The sequence below is a fragment of the Prenolepis imparis genome, unplaced genomic scaffold (assembly GCF_030444845.1).
Source record: "Prenolepis imparis isolate NDT839.2.m4 unplaced genomic scaffold, iyPreImpa1.0 SCAF_7, whole genome shotgun sequence".
NCBI lineage: Eukaryota > Metazoa > Arthropoda > Insecta > Hymenoptera > Formicidae > Prenolepis > Prenolepis imparis.
Window position 1 is genome coordinate 6,284,478 of NW_028141165.1, and position 27,579 is coordinate 6,312,056.

At 38.5% G+C, this 27,579-nt stretch overlaps 3 protein-coding genes across 4 annotated transcripts in view; 1 reads left to right on the forward strand and 2 right to left on the reverse strand.

Annotated features, from left to right (window-relative positions):
- Nucleotides 1–288: 288 nt before the first annotated feature.
- Atg5 (autophagy protein 5) lies at nucleotides 289–1,583 on the reverse strand. Its single transcript, XM_083041341.1, has 4 exons — nucleotides 1,323–1,583; nucleotides 1,007–1,209; nucleotides 593–915; nucleotides 289–427 (listed from the first exon to the last, which is right to left on the reverse strand). The coding sequence occupies exons 1-4, from the start codon at nucleotides 1,476–1,478 to the stop codon at nucleotides 315–317; spliced, it is 795 nt and encodes a 264-aa protein (XP_082897467.1). The 5' UTR covers nucleotides 1,479–1,583; the 3' UTR covers nucleotides 289–314.
- Nucleotides 1,584–2,059: 476 nt separating this feature from the next.
- The window catches only part of LOC145939016 (17-beta-hydroxysteroid dehydrogenase 13), a 79,630-nt gene continuing 54,110 nt past the window's right edge, over nucleotides 2,060–27,579 (forward strand). The window contains exons 1-2 of the mRNA XM_083043024.1: nucleotides 2,060–2,705; nucleotides 3,000–3,029. The gene's annotated coding sequence lies outside the window, so the exon portion shown is untranslated. The remainder of the gene's footprint in view (nucleotides 2,706–2,999; nucleotides 3,030–27,579) is intronic.
- On the reverse strand, nucleotides 3,513–27,228 carry LOC145939013 (uncharacterized). 2 transcript variants are annotated; one of them, XM_083043017.1, is made up of 4 exons: nucleotides 26,802–27,228; nucleotides 9,144–9,485; nucleotides 5,969–6,112; nucleotides 3,513–5,867 (listed from the first exon to the last, which is right to left on the reverse strand). In XM_083043017.1, the coding sequence occupies exons 2-4, from the start codon at nucleotides 9,482–9,484 to the stop codon at nucleotides 4,613–4,615; spliced, it is 1,740 nt and encodes a 579-aa protein (XP_082899143.1). In that variant the 5' UTR covers nucleotide 9,485; nucleotides 26,802–27,228; the 3' UTR covers nucleotides 3,513–4,612. The 2 variants fall into 2 exon arrangements, with proteins under 2 accessions (XP_082899143.1, XP_082899142.1); XM_083043016.1 differs by lacking the exon at nucleotides 26,802–27,228 and having other exon boundaries at nucleotides 9,144–10,982.

The window sequence follows — 27,579 nt, forward strand, 5'->3', positions numbered from 1 at the left end:
ATCGGTTTATAAAATATACTTTGTAACAAAAACAATGATATAATACATCTCAGTTAAGGTCTAAGAATGTGCGAGTACTCACAAAATTCAAATAAAGTCGAGTCCAGTGTGCTCATAGAACTCTACTTGATTTATTGTTAGAAAAATTTAACTAAGCGTCGAAAAAATTTTGGGTACTTGCATACTTCTATCGCTTATCATAAAATAAATATATTACAATATAAAACAATTTAAGCAAAGTACATAATTGTTCCACAAAAATTACAAAATAGTTTTATCACTTACTTGATGGTGAAATTGTTTCTCAATATACGTTACGATGTAATTACGATTAAATGCAGAAAATTATCCGGATAACTTAAATGCTCTGACATCCACTGAAGCGGCGTCTCTAAGGGTGGTACAATGCCATGGGCGCGCACTGTAACTGTACAAAATCACAATAAAATTAATCTTAATTTTTCTAAATAAATGAAAATATGTGTGTATTTGTTCCTTTTCTACATAAAGTTTATATAAAATATAAAAAAAAACTATTAATTACAATAAACATATTACAAATGTTGTGTTACAAATATATAACATTACAAACCATTTTCTTGATCTGGGAACACTTCATTTAACAAATGCTTCAAAGTCTTTCTTTGGCCTTCTTCATTCATTGGTTTTACAAGTTTTTGTATATATTTGTCTTCATTCGTATAGCATCGGAAAGGTATATATTTAAATCCCTCTTCAGTATTTGTTTCCATAAGTCTACCATTCACAGACCAGAACTGATCAAATTTATCATTCATAATACCATTCCACAGCTGCGTATGATCTTTCTTTTGCATGCTAGAGACAATTTGGCCTCTATGCTTTAGAACGTCAGCTTCTTTTATGCAAGAAAGATAATGGGCTTCTACAACTTCCCTAAAAATTCAGAAGATTACATTTATATTGCCTGTCGACAGAATAAGTATAAACATCATAATATTGAATATATGTAAAATATATTACATACTTGTTTTGACAATGCATTAGAACATTCTCTGGAAATTTATCAAAGTGGACAACAATATTCCAAGGTAATTGAATGTCATTGAAATAAATGTCCAGTAAAACACCAATTGGATAATGCCACTTTAATGGCATTCCATTAAATTCCAACCACATCTCATACTCTTGTTTATCACTTTGTACATGTCGTATAAAGTGTTTCCGTACCTAAGACAGAGAAACAATATACATATATTTAATCTATATTCGCATATAACAAAGTTAATAAAGTTGTAAAATAACAAGTTCGAATAAGGAATGTTACAAACATTATTTCTTACCTTCTCTGTACATAATGGAAAGTAACTTAACCTAGATACCATTAGATAAAACGGATCCGGCCCTTGTAAATCGCAGATTTCCTCGGAGTTGAGAGTGAAACAGACTGGAATTTTTCCATCCCAAATTTCACGAAGTACCTCTCTGTCGTTTGCCATTGAATTAATATGGATATATTAACTTTAACACGTTTGTTACGTGCAAAACAATTCGATAACAAACAGTCGACAAGTTGGGTTATGTTACAGTTGGTTATATTCGAGATTGTGTTCGGAAATCCGTCCGTCAAACTTCAGAATTTGTCCAACCAATCAGCGATCGAAGGCCAATCAGCGATCGACCGGCCTATGGCCGGTATTCACAGTCGGTTCTTATATTTAAGACTGTCTTAAGTACAATCTTAAGATGTGATTAACCAATCACAGAGCCGTATATTGCATCTTAAGACATTACTTAAGACGGTCTTGAAATAAGAACGAACTATGAATACCGGCCTTTGAGTGAGTTTTCTCCCGAGGTGAAAATTACAAAAGTGAGAGATTCACTAGATTATCTACAAATTCATTTGTCGAAATCTAGGGAATCTCTCACTTTTGTAATTTTCACCCCATGAGCAAATTCACCCAAAGAACCGTAGGCACCCTGATGCCCTCTGGTGCCATTTCGCATTGCTCAACGTTCACGCGCTCATCGCCGCTCCGTGAAAGTATGTATGGCTATAATTATTATATTAATTAGTGTCATTACGTTATAATTATCGTAAAAATCCGATTGCGTCGCGTATGTCGACATCGTGATCGCGATCGCACGCGCGAGATTCACCTCGTCGGCCACGAATCTCGCTCTGTTTCTCATTCGAAAGCGCACGCGTGATATCACAGCACCAACTCGAGCCGCCTGAAGTTTGCGCGCGTGAATTTACGAGGACGCGAGAATTACCGGGCGTTTTCGACGCGAAAATTTCCGCAGTTTTTCGATCGTAGGACGATTCTAAGGACGATTGCGCGTTTCCGGTCGTTCGCATCATCGTGTCGAAGTGTAAAATATAGTAAAGTATATATGTAGTGGCCACTTTTCGGGAATATCTGCGACTCCCAGTGCGTCGCGAAGGAAGTCGCAATCGTCGTTCGTTAAGGCCCTCCGATAAGTCGACCTTGAAAACAGCGGCGACGCGAAAACGGAGCATCAGTTTTATTCGCGCGCGAATAAGCTCTCCCGTTTCTCGCGTTTTATCGAAACGCGTCAAAGATTGTGGCTAATATTCGGGCGTCACAAAACGTGTCGCGAACGAGAAAAAATAACGCGAGTGTAAGTGTTTCGAAGCTTCTACGAGGAGGAGGTCCGGGGCCCGGGGTGGCATCGGGCAACGGCGGAACGACTACATGGTAAATAATTTATTTACTATTTATAGATTTATAAAATATTTTTATATATTTATAAAAAAGTTATTATTTACATTATTTAAAAAAAGAAAATTAAATTTACTTACTAACTTTTATAAAAAGGTTTTATATCTAAAAAAATTTTTTTTTGATAAAAATAATATAATGTTTTTAATTAAATATCTATTTAATAAATAATATCAAATAAAAAGTTTAATGTGAATATTTATTTTATTTTTTGAAATATCAATTATTTAAAATTTCACTATATAATTTTCATGTATTTATATTTTACAGTTTACAACTACGCTGCTGTGCACTGTATCGGTGAGTCTCATCAATTTGTATTTAAATTTTGGGTAATAATTTTGTGAAAATCCTCTCCGATTTTGCCGAAAATTTACAATATTGTGTATTTTTGTGCGTGAAACATGAATCTGTAAATTAAAATTCGCCTCCCTCCCCCATGGGAACGAGGGGCCAGCATAACTTTTTTCCTATTTAAGAGTGACAATTTTAATTTACAAATTCGTGTTTTACGCACAAAAATACAAAATATTGTAAAGTTTCAGCAAAATCAGGAAGGACGGAGCGCGCGCTCTCCTTCAGTATTACCTAAATTCAGTATTACCATATTTTATTAGTCTCATAAATTAATTTAGAAAACTGCTTCTAGAAAATGTAAAATGCAATATATATTATATGCATTACAATAACATGCATATATGCATTATAATAATAAGAAAAATATAACTCTATAATCGATTACGCAAATAATTAATCGCATGGGAAGACAGTGGACACACAATATATGTATAGACATATAAATAATGTATTTTTTTTATTGAAATAATTCACATCATAAAACATATACTATTTATAGCAGGAGAAGGAAAGCATTTTTTCCTCCCAGTTCACTTCGTTTTTTAATTGTGTGTGTGACTCTCCATACACATTCATATAAATTTCTATATACATATGATACACATACATTTTGTTTACATAAAGTGTTGAAATATGATTTGTTTATATAAGCGCCTTATCATGTAAGAAAAATATAAGTTTTAGACTTCAATCTTAACGAACGAATGATCGAATGGAAACGAATTTATTTCGTGTTTTTCAAATATATTTACAGCCATATAACAGTTCTTTCTCAACTTGTCTTTCATTACTGTATCAATTATCCGATTTTATTAGACTATACCGATTCGATAAACTAGAAACATTACCATTAAAAAGTTGATTACATTGATTAAAATCGATTAAAATGGATTAAGACCAATTAAAATTGATTATATAATATATATATATTATGTAATATAATATTATATATTATATTATATTATATAATATATATTATATTTTAATCGGTTTTAATCAATTTAATCAACATTTTAATAGTAATGTTTCCAGTTTATTGAATCGGTAGTCTAATAAAATCAGATAATTATATATTATATATTATATATAATATAATATATAATATAATATATCATAAATTGATTAAAATTATTAAGTTATCTGATTATGCCTGATTAACATTTTGTTTATAAACAACTGCTTAAACGGCTTGAGCAAATTCTTGTTCAAATTCTTCTTCGACTGCTCGTCAACTCTCATTACAAAGTACTAAATACTAAGTATTAAACACAAGTATTAAACACAAAGTATTATAAAAAATCATATTTGGTTTCGCAGTCTGATCGAATTCAATTTCCGTTTCAAGATAGATTAGATCTCGTTTCTTTACCGATTATGTGAATTACGTATTACGATATCGATTCGTTGCGTGTATGAAATTTGCGACGTTTCAATCAATTCGTATTTTGTCGTACATAATGAAGATAATTCGTACTGACAAGAGAGAGACTATGAGACTTTTTGGTATGTTGCCAACCTATCGTTCGTTATTTGTTGATCGTCAGGTCCAGGGGCAGATCTTGCTCCATCTCGGTGACGTTCTCGTTCTTCACTCGAAGATCTTGGCCGCACGTGTTGGCGGTGTCCATGTCCATAATATTGCCCCACATGTTCTCCAATCCGTATCGCATATCCATCGAATCCAGCAGCTGTCGAAAGGCCGGGCTGTGAGTCTTGAGAATAAGATCCGAGAGGATCTTCGTCTTCTGTAGAAAGCTGTCGTTGCTGTGTACGCAGCACTTGTGCCGACAGCAGTCACCGCCACCAATGTTCTTGAGCTCCTCCTTCAGCGGGGTCTGCTCAACTTCCATCTTCAGATCCTCCGCTCGCTTAATCACCGAGTGTCTCACCGGATCGCAGTTGATCGTATTTTCCTTCTTGCATGGTGTACTGTTGACGATCGACTCGATGTTCCTGTAGTCGACCGTAGAAGTCTTGGTGACGCTGCACTCCATGGGTTCCTCGGTCTTGATAGGCGTCGATTGCATCCCGATGCGTGGCATCGAATCAGACACTCGACCGGGACTCGTGTGAGGCGACGATATCGCGGAGCAGTCCTTGATGATGGTGCTACCGGAAGCGTATATGGGATTCACTTGGATTCTATCCGGTATAATGTAACTGTCATCGTACATCCTTGGATAGATCTTCACGTCTTGCTCGTACGGCTTCGGCACGGTGACCTGTTCCGGTTCCTTCTGCTGTTCCTGAAGATTGTACATGTTATTCCACTCGACGAAGTTCTTCTGCTCCTCGAAGCTGTTACTGGCCTTGGGACTAGAACCCGACATGCTGCTCTCGATGCTCGAATTCTTCTTGTCTGACTCGGAGTGGGTACTGCTGCTCTGTTTATCGGGCGAGTTAACGTCGAACCTGGTTTTCTCCTGAACGTTGCTGTCGTCGAAACTCTTCTCTTGAACCTTGTCGTTGTTGTTTACATAATGGCGATAAGTTTTCACGTGCTTTCTCAAGGACGACGGATCGGTGTACCTTTTCGAGCAGCCAGGTACTTTACAGCAATACGGTTTATCCACGGCATGGGTCCTGGTGTGCTTGAATCTGTCTGAGGAGTTCGAATAGGCCTTGTTGCAACCCTCGACGGGGCAGACGTAGGGACGCTCGCCGGTATGAGAACGCGCGTGGATCTTCAGGTTCTCCGCTCTGCTAAAGCTCTTGTCGCACTGGAAGCAATGGTGCGGCTTCTCGTTCGTATGTGTGCGTACGTGGACCAGCATTTTGTACCTACGAAAGAGAGATATGAGTGTTGTGTGTCTATCAAGAATGTAAAAATAGCTTTTCTTACATGTGATTATTAATATTACATATATTTGAAAGACTTTTACCTCGCGTTAAACCCACGCTCGCCTCTCGCGCATCCTTCCCACCCGCAATAAAACAGACCCCTTGGACCAGGTGCAGCGTGCAACCTTGCAACGTGTCCCGCAAGTTGTTCCAGGGACGTGAACCATCGACCACAATCGTGCCATCTATAAAAAGGAGAAAAAAAATATTATAATTTTGCTCTTTTAAAAAGTACAATTTTTTTCTTTTTTATTTAATGGCCAATTAATCTTCGCGAAATTGCGAATCGTGACTAATCGAAAGTGATGCGGCGAATATGCTTCAGCCTTTCGACTGCTGTTGAAATATCGAAATGTGATTTGCGTCATGAATGCGCTCGCTGGCTCGACCAATTGATACCAATTGCGGCCATTTTGCAATTGCCGCCGTTTGACACTAGTTTATCGTAAGAGAGACCCACGATGGTTCGGTACTATTCCAGTCAACGACAACGAATTCCGCCAATTAAGTGGCACGGATATGTCCACGGGAGGTCGTGGATCAAGGCAATTTCGAGAGAGATTTCATTGGCCGGAGCGGCTCTTTAATTTCTTTTTTTTTTTTTGCTCACAAGCAGTCGTAATTATACGAGCGGCTACAATATATCATTTATGCGTTACTTAATGGTTGTTATAAATTAACCTCGCGTTTTATCTAATATGATTTCAAAATAATACGTGCCATACATATGTAGGACATCAGGCTTTTCTTTAATGACTCGCATATATTACTAATAAATGCTACGTATTAAGGAAAAATATGGTCGACATAAATTTTATAATAAAAATTTAATTTAGAAATTAATTTAGAAATAATTTACAAGAAAAGGACAGATTACAAATATTCTGGGAAAATAAGAAAAAAAATTTATAGAAGTAAATCTTTGAGGGACAATTGTGAGTAAAACTTAACATGAACGACAACTTTAAAGAATGAAACTTACAGTATGGTGTGCTCTGTGATAAGCTATGGCTTTCACGCATTCATCGCGTGAAAAAAAATGTCTTCACGATAATCGAGTTCTCTGAGAAATTCTGATAATAGAGTTATTTTTTGTTCGCGATAACATCAAGCTAAAGAACAGAGACTGGATATTTCATACACATATTATTCGATGGATAAAAGGTCGAATTTTTTTATAACGAAAAATATTTAAATAATATACTATTTAGGGATTCAGCAAAATTTTTTTTGCAATATCAGCAAAATTTTATGTATTATTTTTCGCTCGTTATCTAATTGTAAGAGCAATCGCTATCGCTCCGTTTTACATCACAAATCTAAATTTTCTTGAAGATGCATAGAGACCTTAGATATAAACCAAGCCGGTTATAAACCTGTTTATCATTAGAGATATAGCACATGCTTCTTCCGCGAGAGTAAATTACATCGAGCAAGGGAATCTGAATTCCGCGAAAACTGCGAGGGAGAAAACGAGCTCTTAATCTCGCAATAAGACAATTTTAAAATAAAAGGGATAGACATCGCGAGAGATGAATTTCAGAGTTTGCTCGGTTATACGATAAACAGAAAGTCTTCCAACTATCAGATATAGAGAAAACTAGTTGTAACCGGTATGCGCGCGTGAGATACGCGTATCTACATTGACAAGAGATAGATCAGCGTTCATTTGACGAGAAAATAACGATGAACGTCTGCAACAACATAGTGTAAACTGAGACGCATTTGATTGTCTCTGAAGTATAGGTCTATGCGATAATTCCTTGCAGAGATAAGAAGAAGTACATTGCTTGCAATTTACAACACAATATGAGATTCTTTTAAATTATTTATATAGATAAAGATTTATTTTTTTAAGCACAAAAAAATAATAAAAAAATATTTAAAAAATTTCAAATGTAAACTAAAAGGCCAATTAAGAGCCTGCGGTAAATGATGTATAAAAATTTCTTCTTCTTTATTGAATGTAGTTTAATAATATAAAAATCGTATGTTTCGGTCATGGATTTGAACTGATTTCAACAAATATTGAAAGAAAGAGGACAGATATGTTATCTTTAAAGATAAAATTTTTTCTTCTTGATTAAATATGGTTTATTAACATGAAAATTGTACGTCTCGGTTCTGAATTTGAACTATTTTCAGCAAATATCGAAAGCAGATATATTATCTTTACAGATAATATATCTATCCTCTTTCTTTCAATATTTGATAAAGATTGTTCAAATTCGGGACCAAAATGTACGATTTAATATTAATATATATAATATATATATATAAATTACATTCAATCAAGAAGACATTTTTGCGCATCATTTACTGCGCTAGGCTTTTAATTAGTCCTTTAGTTTATATTCGAGATAGAGATTATTATCTAAAATCTAAAGCTTATTGTTTTTTTTAGAAAAAAACATAAAAGAATATTAAAATACAAGATTACATAGTAAGAAAGGAAAGGAGAAATATATCAATTGATATTTAAGACAAGAAAAATAATTTTCATAAATATATAAAGGGGACAGAGAGGGGGGAAGATGCAGAATTATATACATTGATCCCGTTACGAGATAAAAGAGGACGACGTCAATGGACGACTCGGAAGTGAAAAATTATCTATTCTGAATTAATCTTCACATTCTAAACTAATATTGATTTTAATACAATTAAAATAATTCATGTGTGTGTATACACTATCGGATCCTGAAGTCGATAATGGGAGGGGTTTCTACAAAATTATTTGGTTTAATAGTGAAAATATTTTCGCAAATCGGATTACAATTATTTCTGTTAATTTGGAAGGGCGGGTTTTAACCCCAAACCCCTTCCCCGCAGGATCCGTCAGTGTATGTATATAAGTATATAGTATTGACTTTTTTCACGATGATATAACGACGATAGCGAACTTCTCCAAAATAATACGATTCGCCACGTGTTTATCTTTCACGCTCCTATCTTAATTAGTCAGTCTTTTAGCAATAATACAGAATACTTGTGAAAAATTATGCTTGAATTAATCCAGCGATTTTTGTCTTGAATGAGGGGAGGCAATATTTAAACTATTACAACTCTTAATTACTATATTTCACAATTTTTTTTACGTTATTTTATTATTGCACGAAAGATCCTGCGTCATCTATAATTAGAATGAATCTAGTGAAACAAGTGTGACAAAAATTTAATATGTATAATCTTCTCTTTCTTTATTCCTTTTCTTACCTGCACTTTAATTGGGCGTTCTCGCCGGTCCTGATGGTACCCAGTTCCAAGCTCGAACTGGATGCGTCCGAGTCGCTGTGCGCCGGGCTCGGGGGACCACCGTTGCCAAGGGTGCCCGGGGACACTCCGGCGGCCGGTGAGGCCCCCAGTTCCTCCTCGGCCGGCATCCTTCGCGGCCAAATCGGAAGATCCGGTGATTGATGCTGGACGCTAAGGCTCCCGTAGTAGCTCGGGCCCGGGCTGGTGATGTAGCCGGAAACCGAGCTGTAAAAACCCGGGGCAGCTCCTAGCAGGGTGCCCGGGTAACGAGCGGCGCCGTAGGGACTAACGTGAGTTGGCATTCTGGGCGGGACATAAACGATCATTTTTTTAATCATTTTTTTTATTCTCCGCGATTTTATTCCGATTCGCCAAAGACTTGCAGATTTCGCTCGATTTTAATTAGCGATTCCCTTTAATTCGCGTTTTATGTAGGCCCGATGTTATGCGTGTGTATTTACATAAGAACGTAACTGCCGTGAAAAATCAGTGTCTGTGCTCTCTCGAAGGAATTTCCGAGTGTGCTTTCCTCTCTTACTCTGATCCTGCCGCTCGATTCTCGGCTCTAATGATCTTTCGCGAGCTGATGTATAAGCGCATCGAGCAATGTCGTTACTCTAGATAAATTCGCTCTTCGAGCCTCTCCGCAATTTTCCCGTATATACTCATACAATGTGCTAATGATTATTTCTCTCCGATATCTTTATTGACTTATTAGTTTCCTGTTCGAAAATTATTTTAACAAGAAAATCATTAGCTACTACGTCCACCCTTCTCATAAGCCGGTCTGGCAAAATTTTAATCTTGATCGCAATTTTAATTATCTTCCTCAAGGTTTTCTTTTTCGACAAAATAATTTTTTTTATCAATTTTGGATTTTTTCTGCTCTCTTGTGCTTTTTTCGCAAACACGTTTGTGTTTTCCAAATTTTAATACTTTACTTCCCGATCAAAATCTCCTCGGTAATGAAATCATACGTTTTAAAATAATTTTTGCGGGTTTATCACGTCGCCGTCGCCGTCGCACTTCCTCAAGCTCGCGTCGCTACAAAAAGCGATCCGGCCATCGGACTTGGATACAAGACTTTCCAGGTCTTGCTGAGGGACACGACCCTTCCTTTCCCTGCCTTTCTGAGCACCGTAGGTACGACAAGCCGTCCGCGGTACAATACACACACACCACCTTGCACGCACTCTCTACGTAGTCCGAGTCCGTATCGTCAGATATACTTGAACCGGTTGGACTTGAGTATACGATAGCTCAGAAATTGCTTGCTGTACTTGATCGAGAACATAACTGGGCTGGACAACCGTAGCAAACGAATCATAAAACACGCTTCCGTCACGCTTCCGTAGACAGTCCTCGCGCGTCTTATTTTGACACGTTTAATAAGGCTTGACAGTAGCTGAGAAGGATCAAACGCTCGGTTTATTTAGTGGACCACGAACGATTCGATCGATGCTAAGAGAATCCCATTTTTCCTGATCGCTTGCCGTTTACTGAACAGCAACGATCTCTCTCTCTTGAAGATTACGCGCCGCAGATGAAGAAGAAGAAGGCAAAAACAACGGTCAGAGCTCGAGGATGATGAAGCTCGATGAACTTTTGCCGATTGAGTTGTAGTTGGCTTGATTGCCCTCTTTATAACACGTTGAAAGCTACGTATCAGCTGTTTATTTATTGCACTTTTTTCCGACAATCTTCTTCTCGAACGGAGTCAAGATAAGGAGTCTGCTTGAAATATCGTTAGAACACTACTAACAAAACGAAACATGAGGAATATCGAACTGATGGCGATGACGGATGCGCAGGCTTATATATAGTCGCGCTATCATCTTTACTACGCCCCTCCCCGAGTATCACCAATACAGAGAAGAAGAGTGATAACAGTTTGTCGCGGTATTCGTCGGTGGCCTTCTCGTTACGGACGTCTCAGCAAATGGGAGCTAATATCAAGCCGATTCAATGATTAATCGAACAGCAACTAATTATGAAATAGCCTAGAGTACATGTGTATGCTTTCCAAAAAAAGATCCTACGCTTCAGAAATTATTTTAGCATTATCGAAGTAACTTTGATTCAATAGCTCGAGTTAGAAAAATGCTAAAAATAATTTGAAAGTTTTATTAGGAAAAATATATCAACAGAATACGATAAGAACTTGAATTAAGCGCGCGTGTAGAGACAAATTTTATTGAAATCGAGATGAAAATTTTATTGCAAGCGGAAAATCGTGATTTATTCTGCAGACATTCTGTTGACGAGATGAAGATTGACCCCTGCTGACCTACAAGAAAGAGAAGGATAGGTCTACTGCGAAGAAAAGGAAAATACAGAAAGATCGGCCACCTCCCGCGGTGTAATCGTGATTCCCTCTTCCCTTTCTTTGAATCGTGACCCCCCTGAATTCGTTGATTTCGTCCTACACTCGCCCGCAGCTGATCAGCGAAAGATGCGCGGGTGGGAACAAAGTCCACGCATATCTCTCTCTTTATCTCTCTTTCACAACTGGGCGACGCGTTATCTGGGGTATATTAGCACGTCGGTGCAAATTAGTGGGCTGCAAGCTGAATCAACAAGACCGAGCCGACGTGATGGCCTGGTAATTTCTTCTTCCCGGCGGCGAGATCACGCGCTCTCGCGAAAATGACGACAACGTCCCTGGACGACGGAGGTCGGCGTTCGTGGGTGGGGGTCCTCGTCATCATCAGGAAGCGACCAGCCTGTCGCCGTTTCGAAAGACGACGATCTCCGGCGAAGGTCACTGTCACGTGGTTTCGAACACGTTCCTGGCGCGATGACGCAATTGATAAGATGACGAGGCGGGAGGAGGCGATTCGCGATTGCTTGCGGCGCTTAAAAGGAATGACAATTAAAAAGAAGCAGCATCGGCGATCGGCGAAGATATCGGAGTGGATAAAGAACAATAATGCGTGACCCTGAAGACGCGAATTTCATAATTGGTCGAGCACGCGTTGACAATGATGATCTCGTTCGAGTGTGTCACGTGACTTCAGAGATCAGCGGGATTGTTAGACAACGCAAGATGTATCTGACAATGAGATACAGATATATGCAGCATATGCGGTATTCTCGATTATCTGCGTTCTTCTTGACGTATAGAACAGAGTCCACGAACGTAGATGCAAAAGAAAAATTGGAGGGATTGGCACTCTATATTGATCCGCGATTGATGGAGAAAGAAAACATTCCGTATTATATAATATTCGATTTGTGACGTTCATTATTTATTTGTCGCGACTGTACGCTTGCACCGAGTAATCTCGTACAAACGCAATAGGGGGTTACACTCTTTCATAAACATGATTCAAGTTTTCAGACCTTATCTAAATACTTGGGGTTAACACGCTAATCGAGAACGACTTTGGCCGATACTAAATCTTTCGTCGAAATCACACATCGTCATCAGTCACTGAAACTGCCGGTCAAGGCGACTTTATTTTCATTCTTGATGATATGTTGGGATTATTATTATCTAAAGCACACTAGAGTCTTAAATGCTATTCAAATCTCTGAGAGAATGTTCTTTTATTTGAGTATCCTATTATTCGAGCAGAATAACTCAAGAAGAATATCTCTTTTTACATGTATCTATATTAAAGATATATATTTATTGAAGAGAATTAAATATATTAAATATATAAGAATTAAATATATTAGATATTAAAATTAAAATTAAATATATTAGATATTAAAATTAAAATTAAATAATTAAATATTACAGAAAAGCAATTGGTACACATAATCTGAAAATTTATTTATTCATCTATCTCTCCATATATTAGTTTGCATAATAGAGATCTATATTTAGAAAACGAGGAAAATCGTCTAATTCTTGTTGCCATTTGGCTTATTTGCCGCCTTATATCACACGAGATAAACGTATGCAATGTTATTAACGACGTCATTAATTGAGGTATTTAATTCCCCGTTGTAAATCGTAACGCCAAAAGCGATTTATAAAGACCACTTTGTCCCACATGAGAAGAAATTATATTTCTCGTAGACACAACAGACAAACGCACACCACACCAGAGATAATGGTCCATCATCTCCGCGGATGAAAAGTCAGATGCGAGCCTTGTTCCGTTTTTTCTATGGAAGATCGCGGCTGACGCTTCGCGAACAAAAATCGGGGAAACCCGTCGACTTTCTTCGACATCATAAAGGGAAGATATACCTGATGATCTATGAGAATGATCTCCCTTATGTCGCGGCTTTCTTCGGCCTTTGATTCTCCGATTAATAATATAATGATAATAAGGCGGAATAATAATAGTTCTAATGATTGCATTTTCTCTTTTTTTTTTTTTAAGGAATCATATACAATTCAAGTAAGAGGGGCTTTCATAAGTTATCTGAAAATATCTCGCGAATGAAATATCGTATATAATAGCGACGTTTCATCTTCGAGGTGTTGATTGAATAACGACAATCTAATCTCGTCGCGACTTGGAATTCGCATGTCTGGCTGGTTTGAAGTAAACAAGTTCAGACTTATCGGTATCAAGATCCACTTGTTGCTATCCATACGAACGGTTCTCAATCTCGTGGAAAAACGATCGCGTTTTATCGTAACACGATTAAAGAGGAGATTATTAGAAAGATAGACGTTTCGCAATTGCTTGCGTTTTCCGTTCAATTATATGTGTTATGTCGGTTCATAATGCAAGCGAATCGATTAGCGTCTTCCTTTTCTTATAAAAAAAATGAAAAGAATGAATTCTCAAAAGTGCGAGGAGATACGTGAGAGAACGTGCATTCTCATCATTATACCGGCACTGACTTCTCGATAACACCACATTGAAGGGGGGTCCTCTTTCATTTTAATTGCTTGATAAGCGAATAAACACGAATTTAATGACACCCATCCATTACTTTAATATTGCAGATGTAATCGCGTTACTTTTTTTTTATTGCTGTTCCATCATACCTTGCAGAAATATTCTTTTATCGCTTAACACTCCGCGATATCTCGCAAAAGATAGATACGATGAAATAACGTAAGAAAATTACGAGAATTAATATGAATATAAAAAGATTATTTTTAATAAACTTCAAAAAAATTATCGTTAAATTAGTATATATTGTAAATAATTGGATAATTCGCGTGACAAGATAAAGAATCGAGTCATATAATCTTCTCTAACGACGAGTCAGATGCCGGACAATCGATAACGGATTTTTTTTTTTGAAAAATGCAGGGTCGACTGAGAAACACGAACGTTTCTTCGTCCCGCGCGATCTTAACTTGGAAAATAATTTTCACCGTAGAGCTCTTGTGTCGTCCTAAGTGATCGTATCGTATCTACTCATCTGGCATGCGTTTTACGAATTTTATGGTATGTCGCTTACTATCTCAGTCGTCGTTGAAACAAAGAAAGAGATCTGATACAAGAAATATATATATATTTTTTAAAAATAATTTTAAAAAAATGTATTATGTTTTCGTGCATAAAACTTAATTCGAGAATCTGTCTCTTATTTCCCGAGAAGCACTTAGCTTTTTTTATTTTTATTTTTTTTTATGTAAAGTCATTATATGCGGTCGGGCAACGGGGGTCTCGATCGAAGGTCTCACACAGACGCTCTATGATTTATACCGATACGCACCAGACGGTGCTCAATTCATCCTTAGAGAAAAGTACCCCCAGCGACCTTACCTTTACGTTAATGAATATTGTATGGCCACCTTTCCTGCCCTATCTCGCCTTTTCCTCCCTCCCTCTGACCTTTCCTGCAACCGCCGGTTCCCACCCTTCATCTCGGATGACACCCCACGGACCGGGCTGCTGGCGTCGGCGTGCTTTGATCTCGGGGAACGCGGCGAACAGGTAGAAGAAATCGAGAAGAGGACGGGGAGAGCAAGAGAGAGAGGGAGAGAAATAGTATATATGTGTGTGTGCATATATGAGACAGAAAGAGACGGGAGGGAAAGAAGGAAGATCAGGCTGGAGAGACGGAGATTCCACGACCAATAGAAGGAGTCGGGCCCGACGCTAAACTCGAGAAAATATGTTTGGAGTCTTTAGATTGAGATCCGGGAGAGAGATAGTCCTATACTCTCCCTCTTCTCTCTCTCACCCCTCATCCCTCTACATCTCCCACTACCTGCTGCTTATGATGTGTCCGTGGAACGCCGAAAAAGATTTTATTTCTCTCTCGTTCTTTCCCTTTTCTTCTCCTCCTTCCCTCCTTCTCGCGCAGATCTTTCATTTAGATTTGATTCCAGTGCTTTCCCTTAGGGGATACCATCGGGGCCCCGGGAATCTCTTTCGATGGGCCCCCCGATTCCACCGACCATCGGGGCGACCATTTCGGTAGCTGTTACGTCCTTTGGGGCCTGTTTACGATGATTGTGAAAAATTGAATCGCCTCTCGCGGGGGGATACGAGCGGGGAACTTACTCGATGGCGGTTTCGTGTGTGCTTAACGTCGTCGCGACTAATAATTTGCTTTCGACATTCCGAAATATCTCCTTAATTAAAGTTACGTTAAGGTTTTCTGGTGGACTGCGCGGTAGTAAAATTTTGGCGGTACGCGATGTTATTTAGTATCGAACTCTTTTAAGAGGATATCTTCCAACGTTCTCTTCTCGAGCGAATTTAATTAATAAAATTAAAAAAAAATATATATAGCTTCCCTTTCCCCCTTTCTCTCCCTCTCTCTGCCCTATCTTTCACCCTCTTTCCTTTTTCTATCGAGTTTAATGGAACGTTGAATAGACGGAATGATTTGCTGGCGAACCCGAGTACAATTCCTCTGTCAAACATTCATTAACCTTGGAGCTTTTCGTTCCCGATGGGAAGTGAAGCTTCCCTACGGGAAGCCCGGTTTCGAGGGAAACCTTGAGAAGAAAATTGGATCGCCCCATGCCTCAGCGAGAGACCAAGACCACTTTCAGCCCGCGAGGTGGGAAACCGAATATATAGATCGCGTGGCGCTTTGCGTGTGGTTCGCATCTCACAAAAATACGTCGGAAACGTCAGAGAGGAAAGAGGGAAAGAGGGAGAAAGAGGTGCTCGATCTCCCCCTGCGTGTTCAGCAGCAGCCCCCTCCGTTGTGGCTCACAGCGGGGGTTGAAATTCCCGCGGTCCATCGTCGCGTTGTGCCCGATGCTTCCCGTCATACTTTTTATTTCGTCGCGCTGTAGGGGGGAGAGGGGTCGAGAGAGTTTGCCCTTTTTTTTTATCTTTCACTCTTTCGAAATCCCATCGAAACCCGGCCGATAGCTGGACTCCGCTTCTCCTTTATGGGGAGACTTCTTGGAGAATTCTCAAGCGATCCTTGTCGAATAAGTAGTACGATATTCAGGGTACATTATTTTTTTTTAGTACCTCACGTACCTCTTCATCCATCGTGCGAAAATCACCTTCCTTTAAAATTCCCCCCCTGAAGTAATCGAAGACTACGAACAAAAGATCGACGTCGAGGATGAAGGTGCGTGTTCCTCCGTTGATTTACCGCGCTTAAAGACGGAATATTAATATCGCAATGGCGTGCGCCGCTGTACACCCCACGGACGCAGAAGTCGTGCCATGCACACACACACGTAATGCGTATTACGTACGGGACAGGAGGATGGCTACCGGTCGCAGCGGGAGAGCACGACGGGGGTCCTCTACCTCCTCGCCGACTGGAAACCTCGCTACCGAGGAAGAGAAGCGGACTCTCTCTCTCTCTCTCTCTCTCTTTTCATTTCGCTCCGTCTTCAACATCCTCCTTCTTCTTCCTCAAGCGCGCCTTTTTCTGTGTTTCTCTCTCTCTTTCCTGTAACACGTGTATTATCCATCGGTCTGTTTCTCCCTCGCTTCCTCCCGCTGTTTCCCTTGGTAATCTTCCGACGATCCCTCGTGGCGCTACCACACGTTGATTCGTCGATCCTGCTCACGGTCACGTGACCGGTTTATATAAGGCCGGCCGGCGGCAGACGGTAAACCACTTGTTCGCCGCGCCTCGTCTTGCGAGTTGTACCGTACTTCCGTTTTTTTGTGTAGCAATACAAAATTCGGAGTCTACTCTATGGGGGCCCAATATGCCAGTCGCCGATGTAGAGCAATTTGTTGCCCATTACGCGGTTGTATACATGAATAGAAACAATAGAACAGCATCGGTGCATCTGTCGATGCAGTATATAGTATATAAATGATGAAGAAGAGAATGCGACTCTCTTTTTTTTTTAAAAAGATTCAAAAAAATTTCTTTCCTTAATTTTTTACGAATCGTACTTTGCGATAAGACTGTCCCGGGAATTGCTTCATTTTTCTTCCGAAAATTCATATTCGTGGGAATATATGAAGACATTAGCGCGACTTGAAGGACGACAGAGAAGTCTGACCGATGTCGTGTAAATATTACGGAGATCCCCCGTAAAGGGTCCACGAAGAGGCCCCCCCGGGCCCCGGACGGCGGCGAAGCGCCGCACGGCGCCAGGAGCCTATTAAAAATGATGCTTAAAGAACGAATTATGGAAATGAGCCGTTATACCAGCTCCGGGCTCCCATATTACCGACGACTTAGTCCGTTCGCGTTGAAATTACAGGTTGCGAGGCACTCAACCCCTCCATCTCCGCCCTTGCTCTACTCGTCCGCTCCTAAGCCGGGTAAGAGGGACCCTCCCCCTCGGGGTGGAATACATTACGTTGATTTTCGGAATTGAAGATTAAATCCTCCCGCCGTGGGGTCTCTCGTTTCTTCCTGTATTCTCTCTTCGCGAGGACGATCTCGTGTGCGTATGTACGATACACAATGCTCGCTTCTTCTGCATCGCCGGGAGAACGAGACGCCAATTAAATAATTCCGCCATTACGTCGCTATCTTACGACGATCTTACGTCGCCGGTGTCATTATTGCAGCGATACCGGTCTTGCTAACGTGTACAGCGTACAGTGGCATCGAGATCCATGCAGATTTTAACGTTAAGATAAGATTTCCAAGATATAAACTATAAATTGCAAATAGAATATAATCTTGTGGTATATCCTGAGATATGTCTTTTAAGAGATATGATGATTATAGGTATAGTCTGTCATCGAAACTAAAAACCCGTTTTAAGAATTTGATAAGACTAATGTAGAAATAGATATCAAGTTTATATAACTTCATATTTTTGTGCAATATAGTATTATTTTGCAATATGTGTAATATTTTGTGTAAATATTTATACAAGAATATTATACATATTGCAATAATATTCGATTATGTCAGTTTTATGATTTCTAACATAATTCTATCAGAAAAATAGAATTTAAATAGAATTATGAGATATGATAAGATACATGAGTGAGTTATAAAATAATAAAATAATTCTCTTTAAAGTTTTAAAGCTAAAAGAAAAATGAAAAAAAAAACATTGGTAATAAAACATCACAACTGGAGGACAGATATGTATTTTTTTTTTCTTTCTTTTAATCTGCGATTTTTTTTATTTTTTTAGTATTCTTAGTAGACCTGTACTTAGAAAAGAATCCCTTTTTTGCAGAAGATATCTTTGTGCAAAACAAAGCATTCGTTTAAATGATTTACAGAAGTTTGTTCAATAATTCAGTGTGATGTATGCACTTTTATACCTTACCCGAAAATCCCCAATCTAAAGTAAAGTCCCATGGAGATTTACGAGGTCAAAAATAAATAGAATAGCGCACGGATTCTCTCCTGGATATACATATACCTACAAAAGCATCCCTATCCGTTGTATAAGTACTCGACCATCAGAACACGCGATCGAAAATCTCACCTTTCCGCGTTTCTCAGTTTCTGAAAAGAGCGCGCGGTAACACAGGAAGGAAAATATTTGCCAACCCCCCTTCCCCCCCTTGCTCCCTTCCCTCTGTTTGTACGACAAGGAATGTCTCGGCTACGGGAGGTTGGAGGAATATTTTCGCAAATACGAACGCACATCCAGGTCTAAAGTCGCGCATTCTTCTCCGTGGAATGCATTAACTTCGGAGAAAAATCGGTATATATTTAGTTAATTTTTTTATACAGTATATATTCCGATAAAATTCAATATTTAATATTATTAACATTAAAGGCTGATGACAAAATAATACTCTATAACTATTTGTCGTACAAATTTTATTATTTTATCGCGCGACTATGGATGTAATCGTGTAGGATCAGTGTATGGATCTTTCATATGGACCCCTACAGAATCACGGTTCTCTCAACTCGCCTACGAAAAATCGATAATTAATCACGAATTTCACACCTTCGGTAGACCGCAAGAAAGAAAGCGGGCTTTACAAGGGACGCGGAAGGATCTCACCCTAGTTTGACTGCGGAGCAGAGTGAAAGAAAGGAGGACAGGGAAGAGGGAGGGAAAGGGAATATCTGTATAGACTATGCCAACACTCCTATAGCATCGCCACTATGGAATTTCTTCTGTTGGTGAGACGAATCGCTAAACTGGACCGCATTGACAAATGATTCGAACATTTTGTGTCGAGGAAACCGTCGGGGGAAGGACCTCCCACATCGAATAAAAACGCTGCCGTCGCGTTTATCTCTCTCCTTTTTTTCTTCCTTCATTTTTTTTATATTTTTTATCGTTCCCAAGGTTAAGGTCGTGTCGGGATGATACGATCTGCGAGATCAAAAATAGACCTCTCTCCCGCGAATTTTATTTCCATCATTATTTTTTTGACTTTTGCGATTGATCAATCAGTATTATCATGTATGCATATTTAATTTATTTATTTGTCGTTATATAACTATACTACTATTAACAAGTCATCAAATCAGTTGTTTTAAGTTTCAATGACTCGGCATGAGATATTTTTCTTATGCAAAAAATACGCATAACTTTTGTACAGTGTTGCATTACGCAAGTTAATGATAATGCACACTTGTACAAATACCGGTGTTTTCTGCAAAGAGCATTTCTTATTTAAATAAAAATTAATATACGTTAAAATTATAAATATATATAAAAATTAAATAAAAATGTATAAAATTATATATAAAAGTTATATATATAAAATATATAATATATAAATATTAATATGCATTAATATATTAATTTGGCGATAAAAAATAAATTTGTTAAAAATAAAGTTTTCGATTAAATAAATTATTCGATTAAATACTTAAAGTCTCAGAAAAATATTTTCAAACTTTTTACGGCATCGAACTTAAATGATTATTATCCTTGCAACTGAATACGCACGTTATACTAATTAATGAATTATATTAACGAATTATTGATTTACATCAATAATTAGAAAATAAACGAGTTTGTTCGACTTATGTATATAATGACAGGTAGGAATGTATTTATGAAATTTTAATAAATTAATTATTCAGCTAAGTATAAATAATGTGCACACTTGTTTATCGATTTTTTCATTTTAGTCATATGTTTATAAAAATTTGTCGCGTTTAAAATCAAACTCAACATTTATAACTGGTAAAATATAGAAATGGGAATAAAGGAAAAATCGCACATTTCAGATGTCACATTGTATTGCATAATATCTCTTCAGTATCTCTCAACGAGTTATCGCCCTTCTAATAATAGTGCAAATACAGCGCCCGCATTATGCTCGTAGTTGAGCAACATATAATAGAGTGTCACCTGTTAGAAAGCAAATGGATTCACAAAAGCGATTAAATAGATGAATTAAAAGAGCAATATGAAAGGTTGAGCAAGATTATGTGTATATGATAAAGATATTTCGACGTGAAGAAAAAACATTTTTCGATATTTCTCGATATTTTTATTGCAATACTGTGAAAGCTGGAATTTCAAAAACATTAATAATTCTGGGCGTTAATAATCATGATTGCGTTAATGCATTTATATAAATTAAAAATGTTTTAATAAAATATAAAATATTAATTAATTTCTAGAATCATTCTTTTTATATTAGCATATTAAGATTCTTACATCATTTATGTCTGATATAAAGATTCGTAAAAACGAATATGTTTGTTTTCTATATGATTATCGATAAAGATACAAGGAAAAATATTTCTGTAATCACTGTAGACAAAGAACTATAGACATAAAAATCTCAATATAATCCTCATTAACTGTACTGGTTTATTGGAATTTGGGCATATCACACACAAGTAAAAGAATTTGTGGAATTGACGACAGAGGATTCGAAGAATCCGAGAAATTCTTCTCATCCCTAGAAAGTTTTGATTATCAGCATGACGTAGCTTGCCTCAATAAATGTGAGAACACATTACAAAGAGATCCATTGAAACTTGAGGCAGGTCCATATTTATATTTATGACACTCGTTTAGGCTACCGGGGACATAGGCACTGACGACCAGTGTATCATATTAAATTCCAGATGTTGAAAGTGACAAGAGACGTCTATAGTTATCTAAAAATGAATGAGAAACGTCAAAAAACACACAGTCCACACAATAAGAGAGCTTCCAGAATCTCTCTAGGGGGGAGATTTGCGTAAAACGTGCGCACAGAAAGTCATCGTTCTGAAAGTCATTGTTCCTCTACATATGTGCACACAGAGTCCTCCAGGGGCCTCTTCTTCCTAGCTATGGTGTTTCGCATGGCATGTCGCGTCGCGATGTAAGACACCGTGGCATACCACACACAACGCGACACCTCGGCCATACGAGTTGACCGAGGACTCCGGCAGGACCACACACGAAGGATCTCGCTCCCCTTCTTTTTCTCCTCTTTCTCCTCGCCACTTGCCTCCGCGAGTCCTTCCTTGTTCCTCAGAAAAATAAAAAGAGTGCAGCGTTCTTCTGGTGGAAGGACGCGAGGAAGAAAACCGAGAGGAGTCACTTAACCATCATGCCATTAACCACGCACGAAAAGAGGAGCCTTTAAAAACACGCGGTGACGCCCTTGTTACGGAATCGACACGAAAAGTCACGGAATCGTGTATTATCGAACTCGTAATTACAGCTTTGAAATTAATAAGAGCAGGCCGCGATTATCGGATTGACGGTTCCGGAGAAATCGAATAATACTTGAAGAAGGTCTTATTTCGTGGCTTCTCGGTAATATTAAAAGCATTTCGGGTTAATTATTCATTTTTATTTATTCATTACTAGACTTGTGTAGAATATTTTCCCGAAGTCTCGCTTTGCCTATGGTCGTTGATGATGAAAAAAAAACTGCGGGTCTGCTTTTTTTTCATCGCACAAACCAGAATGACAAAGGACAAATATGACAGACTACTAGTATAAGATTCATGCGGGTTAGAGAAGAATCATCCAATGGCACTCGAAGACCCCTGACGGGGGGTCTTCCCGCATTGTCGTTAATTGCACATTTTTAAATGCTACTGCCCGACGTTCTATTGTTCTCTTTAAACTTTAAAACTAGGCACTGCCAATGAGAGACGAGATCTTTAACCGTCAATCACGTATGAGCGGAACGAAAGAATCGAAAGATATCTTACAATAGAATTTTCCTCGTCTTCGTCGACCACCGCAGACTGTTTTTGTGGATTTTTGAGAAAAGAAAAGAAACGACCGACGACCCAAAACATATCATTGTTCCGTTTATGGCATGTTTTCCGTATCCTTCAGGTTTTATGTTCGGTCAGTTTACGAAAAGCGGCCTGTTTACCGTTGTCGTACACGCGAGGTCGTATCGAAACGAGGTGCAGACAGTTTGCAAAAACTGGTGGAGAATGCAGGATGCAATGGGCGCAATCGGGATTTCCTATCAAATGTATTTGGTCGAAATAGGGCGATTCCGGCGGTTGTGGCATCATTAATGCGTCACGATTCGGAACGTCAGAGAACAGGAAAAAAATTATCCGACCGTCGCGCGCTCGTTCCGATACGCTAAGGATATATAATCGAGGGAATTAAATACAGTGTGGTGACACTGTTTTTCGTCTGCGTATTCCATTCACAATTTCGTATTAAAATTCTACCATTAAGGGGTTACATACACCTTTGTCGCGCGCAAAAAATGGTCTATTTTCAGGAATTTTTTTCTCAATAAATAACATAGTAATTAATGCAGGTTTTTAAAATTTTATTATATATTTGAGTGTATGTAAAATAAAAAATTATGTTATAAGTTTTATAAAAAATTATAATTTTTATGATAATTCATTCATCAGTTATAGTTACAGTGTTTGCATGATTTTATACTGTAGTTTAGTTCGATTTGAAAAATAAAAAAATTTTTTTAGTAAAGAAATGTTATAGGTACGAATTGTCGGAGGCTTTTTCAGATTTTTCATATTTTTTTTATTACGAAAAAGTGGAACAAACTTTGAGGCAACTTTTTTCTTTAAGTTACCTAATTTTGTGAATTTTTATAAATTGAAAATTTCCTTTGACAGTTCGTAACTATTTCTTTACAAGAAAATATTTTTTATTTTTCAGATCGAACTGATTTATAGTGCAAAATTATACAGACACTGGAACCATGCGCGCAACTTGTCATAAAAATTATAATTTTTTATATATACACACACACACATACACTCAAATATATAACGAATAAAATAAAAAAAATTCCCTGCATCGATTACTATATTACTTACTGAGAAAGATTTCCGAAAGTAGACCATTTTTGCGCGCGTTAAGGATGATAAGCAGCCCCTTAAAAATTCTCGCGATTCTAGCTTAATTTCCAACTTCGAATCTGCGAATCTCGGAACGCCGGGAGCGAAGAGTCTCCAATTCCAGAACGACAAAAGAGACCGTTAAAAGAGTCCGTCATTCTCGGGACGACTTAGCGGCGCACCGGTTGCCCAGAAGCCCGTGGAGATTCCCACGTGGGCCGGGCATCGAAGGATGCGGGCCGAAAATATGCAAATTTATATGCGTATCCCCGTATGCGCGATTCCTCATCCTGCCGGGCCGCCTTGACTGCCCGGTTTACCCACTTGCGCCCGAGGGCCCGAAGACCTATGGGAGCCTGTCACTCTCTCCCTCTCTCTCTCTTCTTCTCCGCGGAGTCATTACCATACGTGACCATAAATGAAACCTGTCTCTCCGCGTAACAATAGAACAATCTCCTCGCGCGAGACACAAAGGCGTCGCGTATGTGTCCCTACGTGCGCATACATATGCACCCTCTCTCATAGATCCTACCAACTTTTCTTCAACTCCCTCCCCTATATATATGCCCCCGTTATCCCTTTTTCTCCCCGAGAGACCCACGAGATGTCCCGAGCCAACGGTATCCTGCGACAGGATACCGGTTCCAACGCGCGCATCCTGAAGCGGGACGTTTCGTCCTGCTTCCAGCCGCACGCATCAGCCGTGCCATTGTCTAGCCGAGATTAGGCGAATTCGAAAAATGACTCGGTCGAAGCTGGAAAGCCGTGTAACGGTCGTCGGTGGGTTCATAGGTGATCGTCTTTCTCGATTCTTTTCGAACGAACCACGGTCAACGGCCGCGCGAGGCGGAGATTTCTAGGGACTGGACCCGATCGGGGATCTCTCTTTCTACGGAGCACGTCGGATGATTCGTTACGACGGGACGAGGAATTTTTTTTAACGACTCACTCGACCAACAACCGTATTGCTCTCTTTAACGAGATGCGACTATTTTGAATAGTACGTTAAAATTGATACGATGCTGATTGAATCAGTCTCTTTTCATTTTGACATGGATATGACGAATTTTTAAATACATATCAGCTGTCTGTTTTTGTCAACAAATTTTGGTAGAAGATATACTCTATTAAATTAAAATTAGTTAAACAGATTTTCGGCGAGAGTTACAGGAGACAAGAAAAAAGTACGTTAGTGCATCTCTCGCTTTTCACATCAGGACCTTTTCATATTTTCAGTGGCAGTAAGAGGATTCCTTTTGCGCAGACTCCCACACTCTGAATGAACCGCACAGATTTTTACGCAATCTCATTGAACCCGCTGTGGATCAACAGTGATCCACAGCGGGAGCATTGTTGCCGAGAGGTACGATGTGCTGGATCTCGATTCCGGAACCTCTTCTCGTACCTGACCTGAGATAATCCCATCCTGGTACCATGTGCGCTTTATCCCAGGGGACCTGGTACACACCGTGCCCTCCCCCTTTTTGCCTCTCTCCCGCAGATTCGAAAATGCCTGGTGCTACAGGGGTCCTGTTCGAGAAGGTACCCCATCCTCGCTTTACTTTCTCCTTTTATCTATCGTTTTTCCCCTCGGGCTGTCAAGCTATGGCGAATCTCGTGACAACGACGACGTTTGTCACCCCCTATTTTGTCGTCCGAAGCGGGGAAAATTCTACGCTTTTCTTTAAATTTTTCCGGAAGATTGTCCGATTTAAAATCAATTTTTCCCGAGAATTCTGTGATGCGGAGAAATATTTTAAAAACAAATTAAAAATATAAAATATATCAGCAAAGAGCGCTTGTTATGTCGAATAAAGTAATATTTTAAAGGGAAATTGCGAATGTCGAGCACGGATTTTGCACACTGTCACTTGCCATATCGGCAATGCTTGTCGAATTTAATGACATATTATGCTTTTAACGCAAACATACTTACAAAACAACTAGTAATACGAATAACTTTGGAAGGTAAACGAGTATTATAATCTGCAAGTCTTTGGTCAGTTTTCGCAAAATTGTAAAGGCGATTCGTCCTTCGTAACCTTTCTCACGTCCGCAAGTTTAGGAAACTGGTTTGAAAGGTCTTCCGGTGCTGTCGTTTCGTGGAATCTCGTGGAGATCGATAGCTCTCTTCGAAAATTTGATCGCGATATATCGTAGATCGTTTTCGGTACGTCGAACGAAAAGTAAAAAAAAAAAGAAAAAAAAAACAAAACAATCTCTCTTATAGTTGGCGCGAGATGACAGCCTCGAAAACCTTGTTCAACCAGTTCTTCTTCTGAAAGAGATGTGTCTTCTTCATAATATAAAATTAATTTTGGCGGATTTTTGAGATCTGATCCGTAGTCTTTTCGATCGAGACTTTTATAAGCTTTATCTTATATGTCTTTCATTTTTAGCCTTTTTTATATAAAGTTATTTTTTTAATTATAATTCTACAATTGATTTTAAATTTTATCTTTATGGTTTACTTTATACTATATTGCTTATAAATCATAGAGAAGATATAGTATTTTTTATTGCATTTATGTACGTATAAGAATTCGAAGTTTAATTTGAATATTATATCTGAGTTATTTAATTTTGACAGATTAAATCCTGGCTTTTAATATATATTGAAAAACATTTTTGTTACAATTATAAATTATCTCGTTATATATCTCGTTATAATCTAATATTGAAAAGAACTAAAACAAAATAAAAAAGAATATTTGTGAACGATGAGCGATTGATACAATGAAAACATCTGATTTAAAAAAAAAGAAAAAAACATGCGAAAGGAATCCGAGGTAAATAAGTAGTTTTTACGAATCGATACGAAACAAATTTGTATAATATCTAAATTTTAAGTTAACTTGTAATATATATACTATCTTTAAAAGATATATGTAAAAGGCAAATTTTTTTCTTTCTCTTTTTTCAATGCCGAGATTTCTTTCAATCATATTAATAATGTGAAAATTTATATTATCATGAGAAAAGAAATTATGAAAGCTTGAAAGAAATTGTCAAATAAAATTTAGAAGAAGTCACATCAATTTTCATCGGAGAAAGAACATGTTCGCAAAATAATTTGTAACTCACCAATAGCGGATTAGCCGGTACTTCGGATCCTCTTTTCGCTCATCGAAATCCAAGATCTGCAGAAAAAAATCCCTCAGGACACAGTGTCCTCACCTCACAGGGATGAGAAAAATCGATGATTTGATCACTATGTATATCAGTGTCCGACTGCAGAGAGATCAGTGAGAATCTGTTCTCCACGTGCTCGCGTCGCGGTTTTTTGGTGACACAAATAATAATGAAATATTTACGTCACGTGGCGTTAAACTTCCTCGGTGGATATTTCGCGGTTGCAATTTTACGCTTTTCTCGAAGACACGTGCGAGCACCGAGAGAGGTAGGAGAAAAAGACGAGATGGTAAGACGAAGCGTATAAGAGGAAAAGAAGAAGAAGAAGAGGAAGAGGAGAGAATGTAAAGTATAAGTCACGACGGTAAAGTCGAAAGTTTGGAATCGAACCGCTGGTTTCCAAGGATGCTCGACTCAAACTGAGAGAACGAAGAGGTCCCTCGTGAGTCCCCGGCTCGGGTGTGGGTTTTCGGTTCGTTTTTCCCTTTTTTTTCCTCCCCATCACTCTCTTTCTCTCTTTCTCTCTCTTCTTCTCTCTTACGATCGGTTCTCTCTCTCCCTCCCATCCTGCATCTTATTCTCTCTCTCTCTGTCTTGCTACCCTGTCGGTCTTTTGGTCTCCGTTCACTTTTTCGCTCGTTTGCTCTCATCCTTCGTAGTCGATCCTCTCTCTCCTTCTTTCATCAGGGCCGACGTTTGTGGGCCCCCGGGCCCCCGGAAAGCGGTCGTC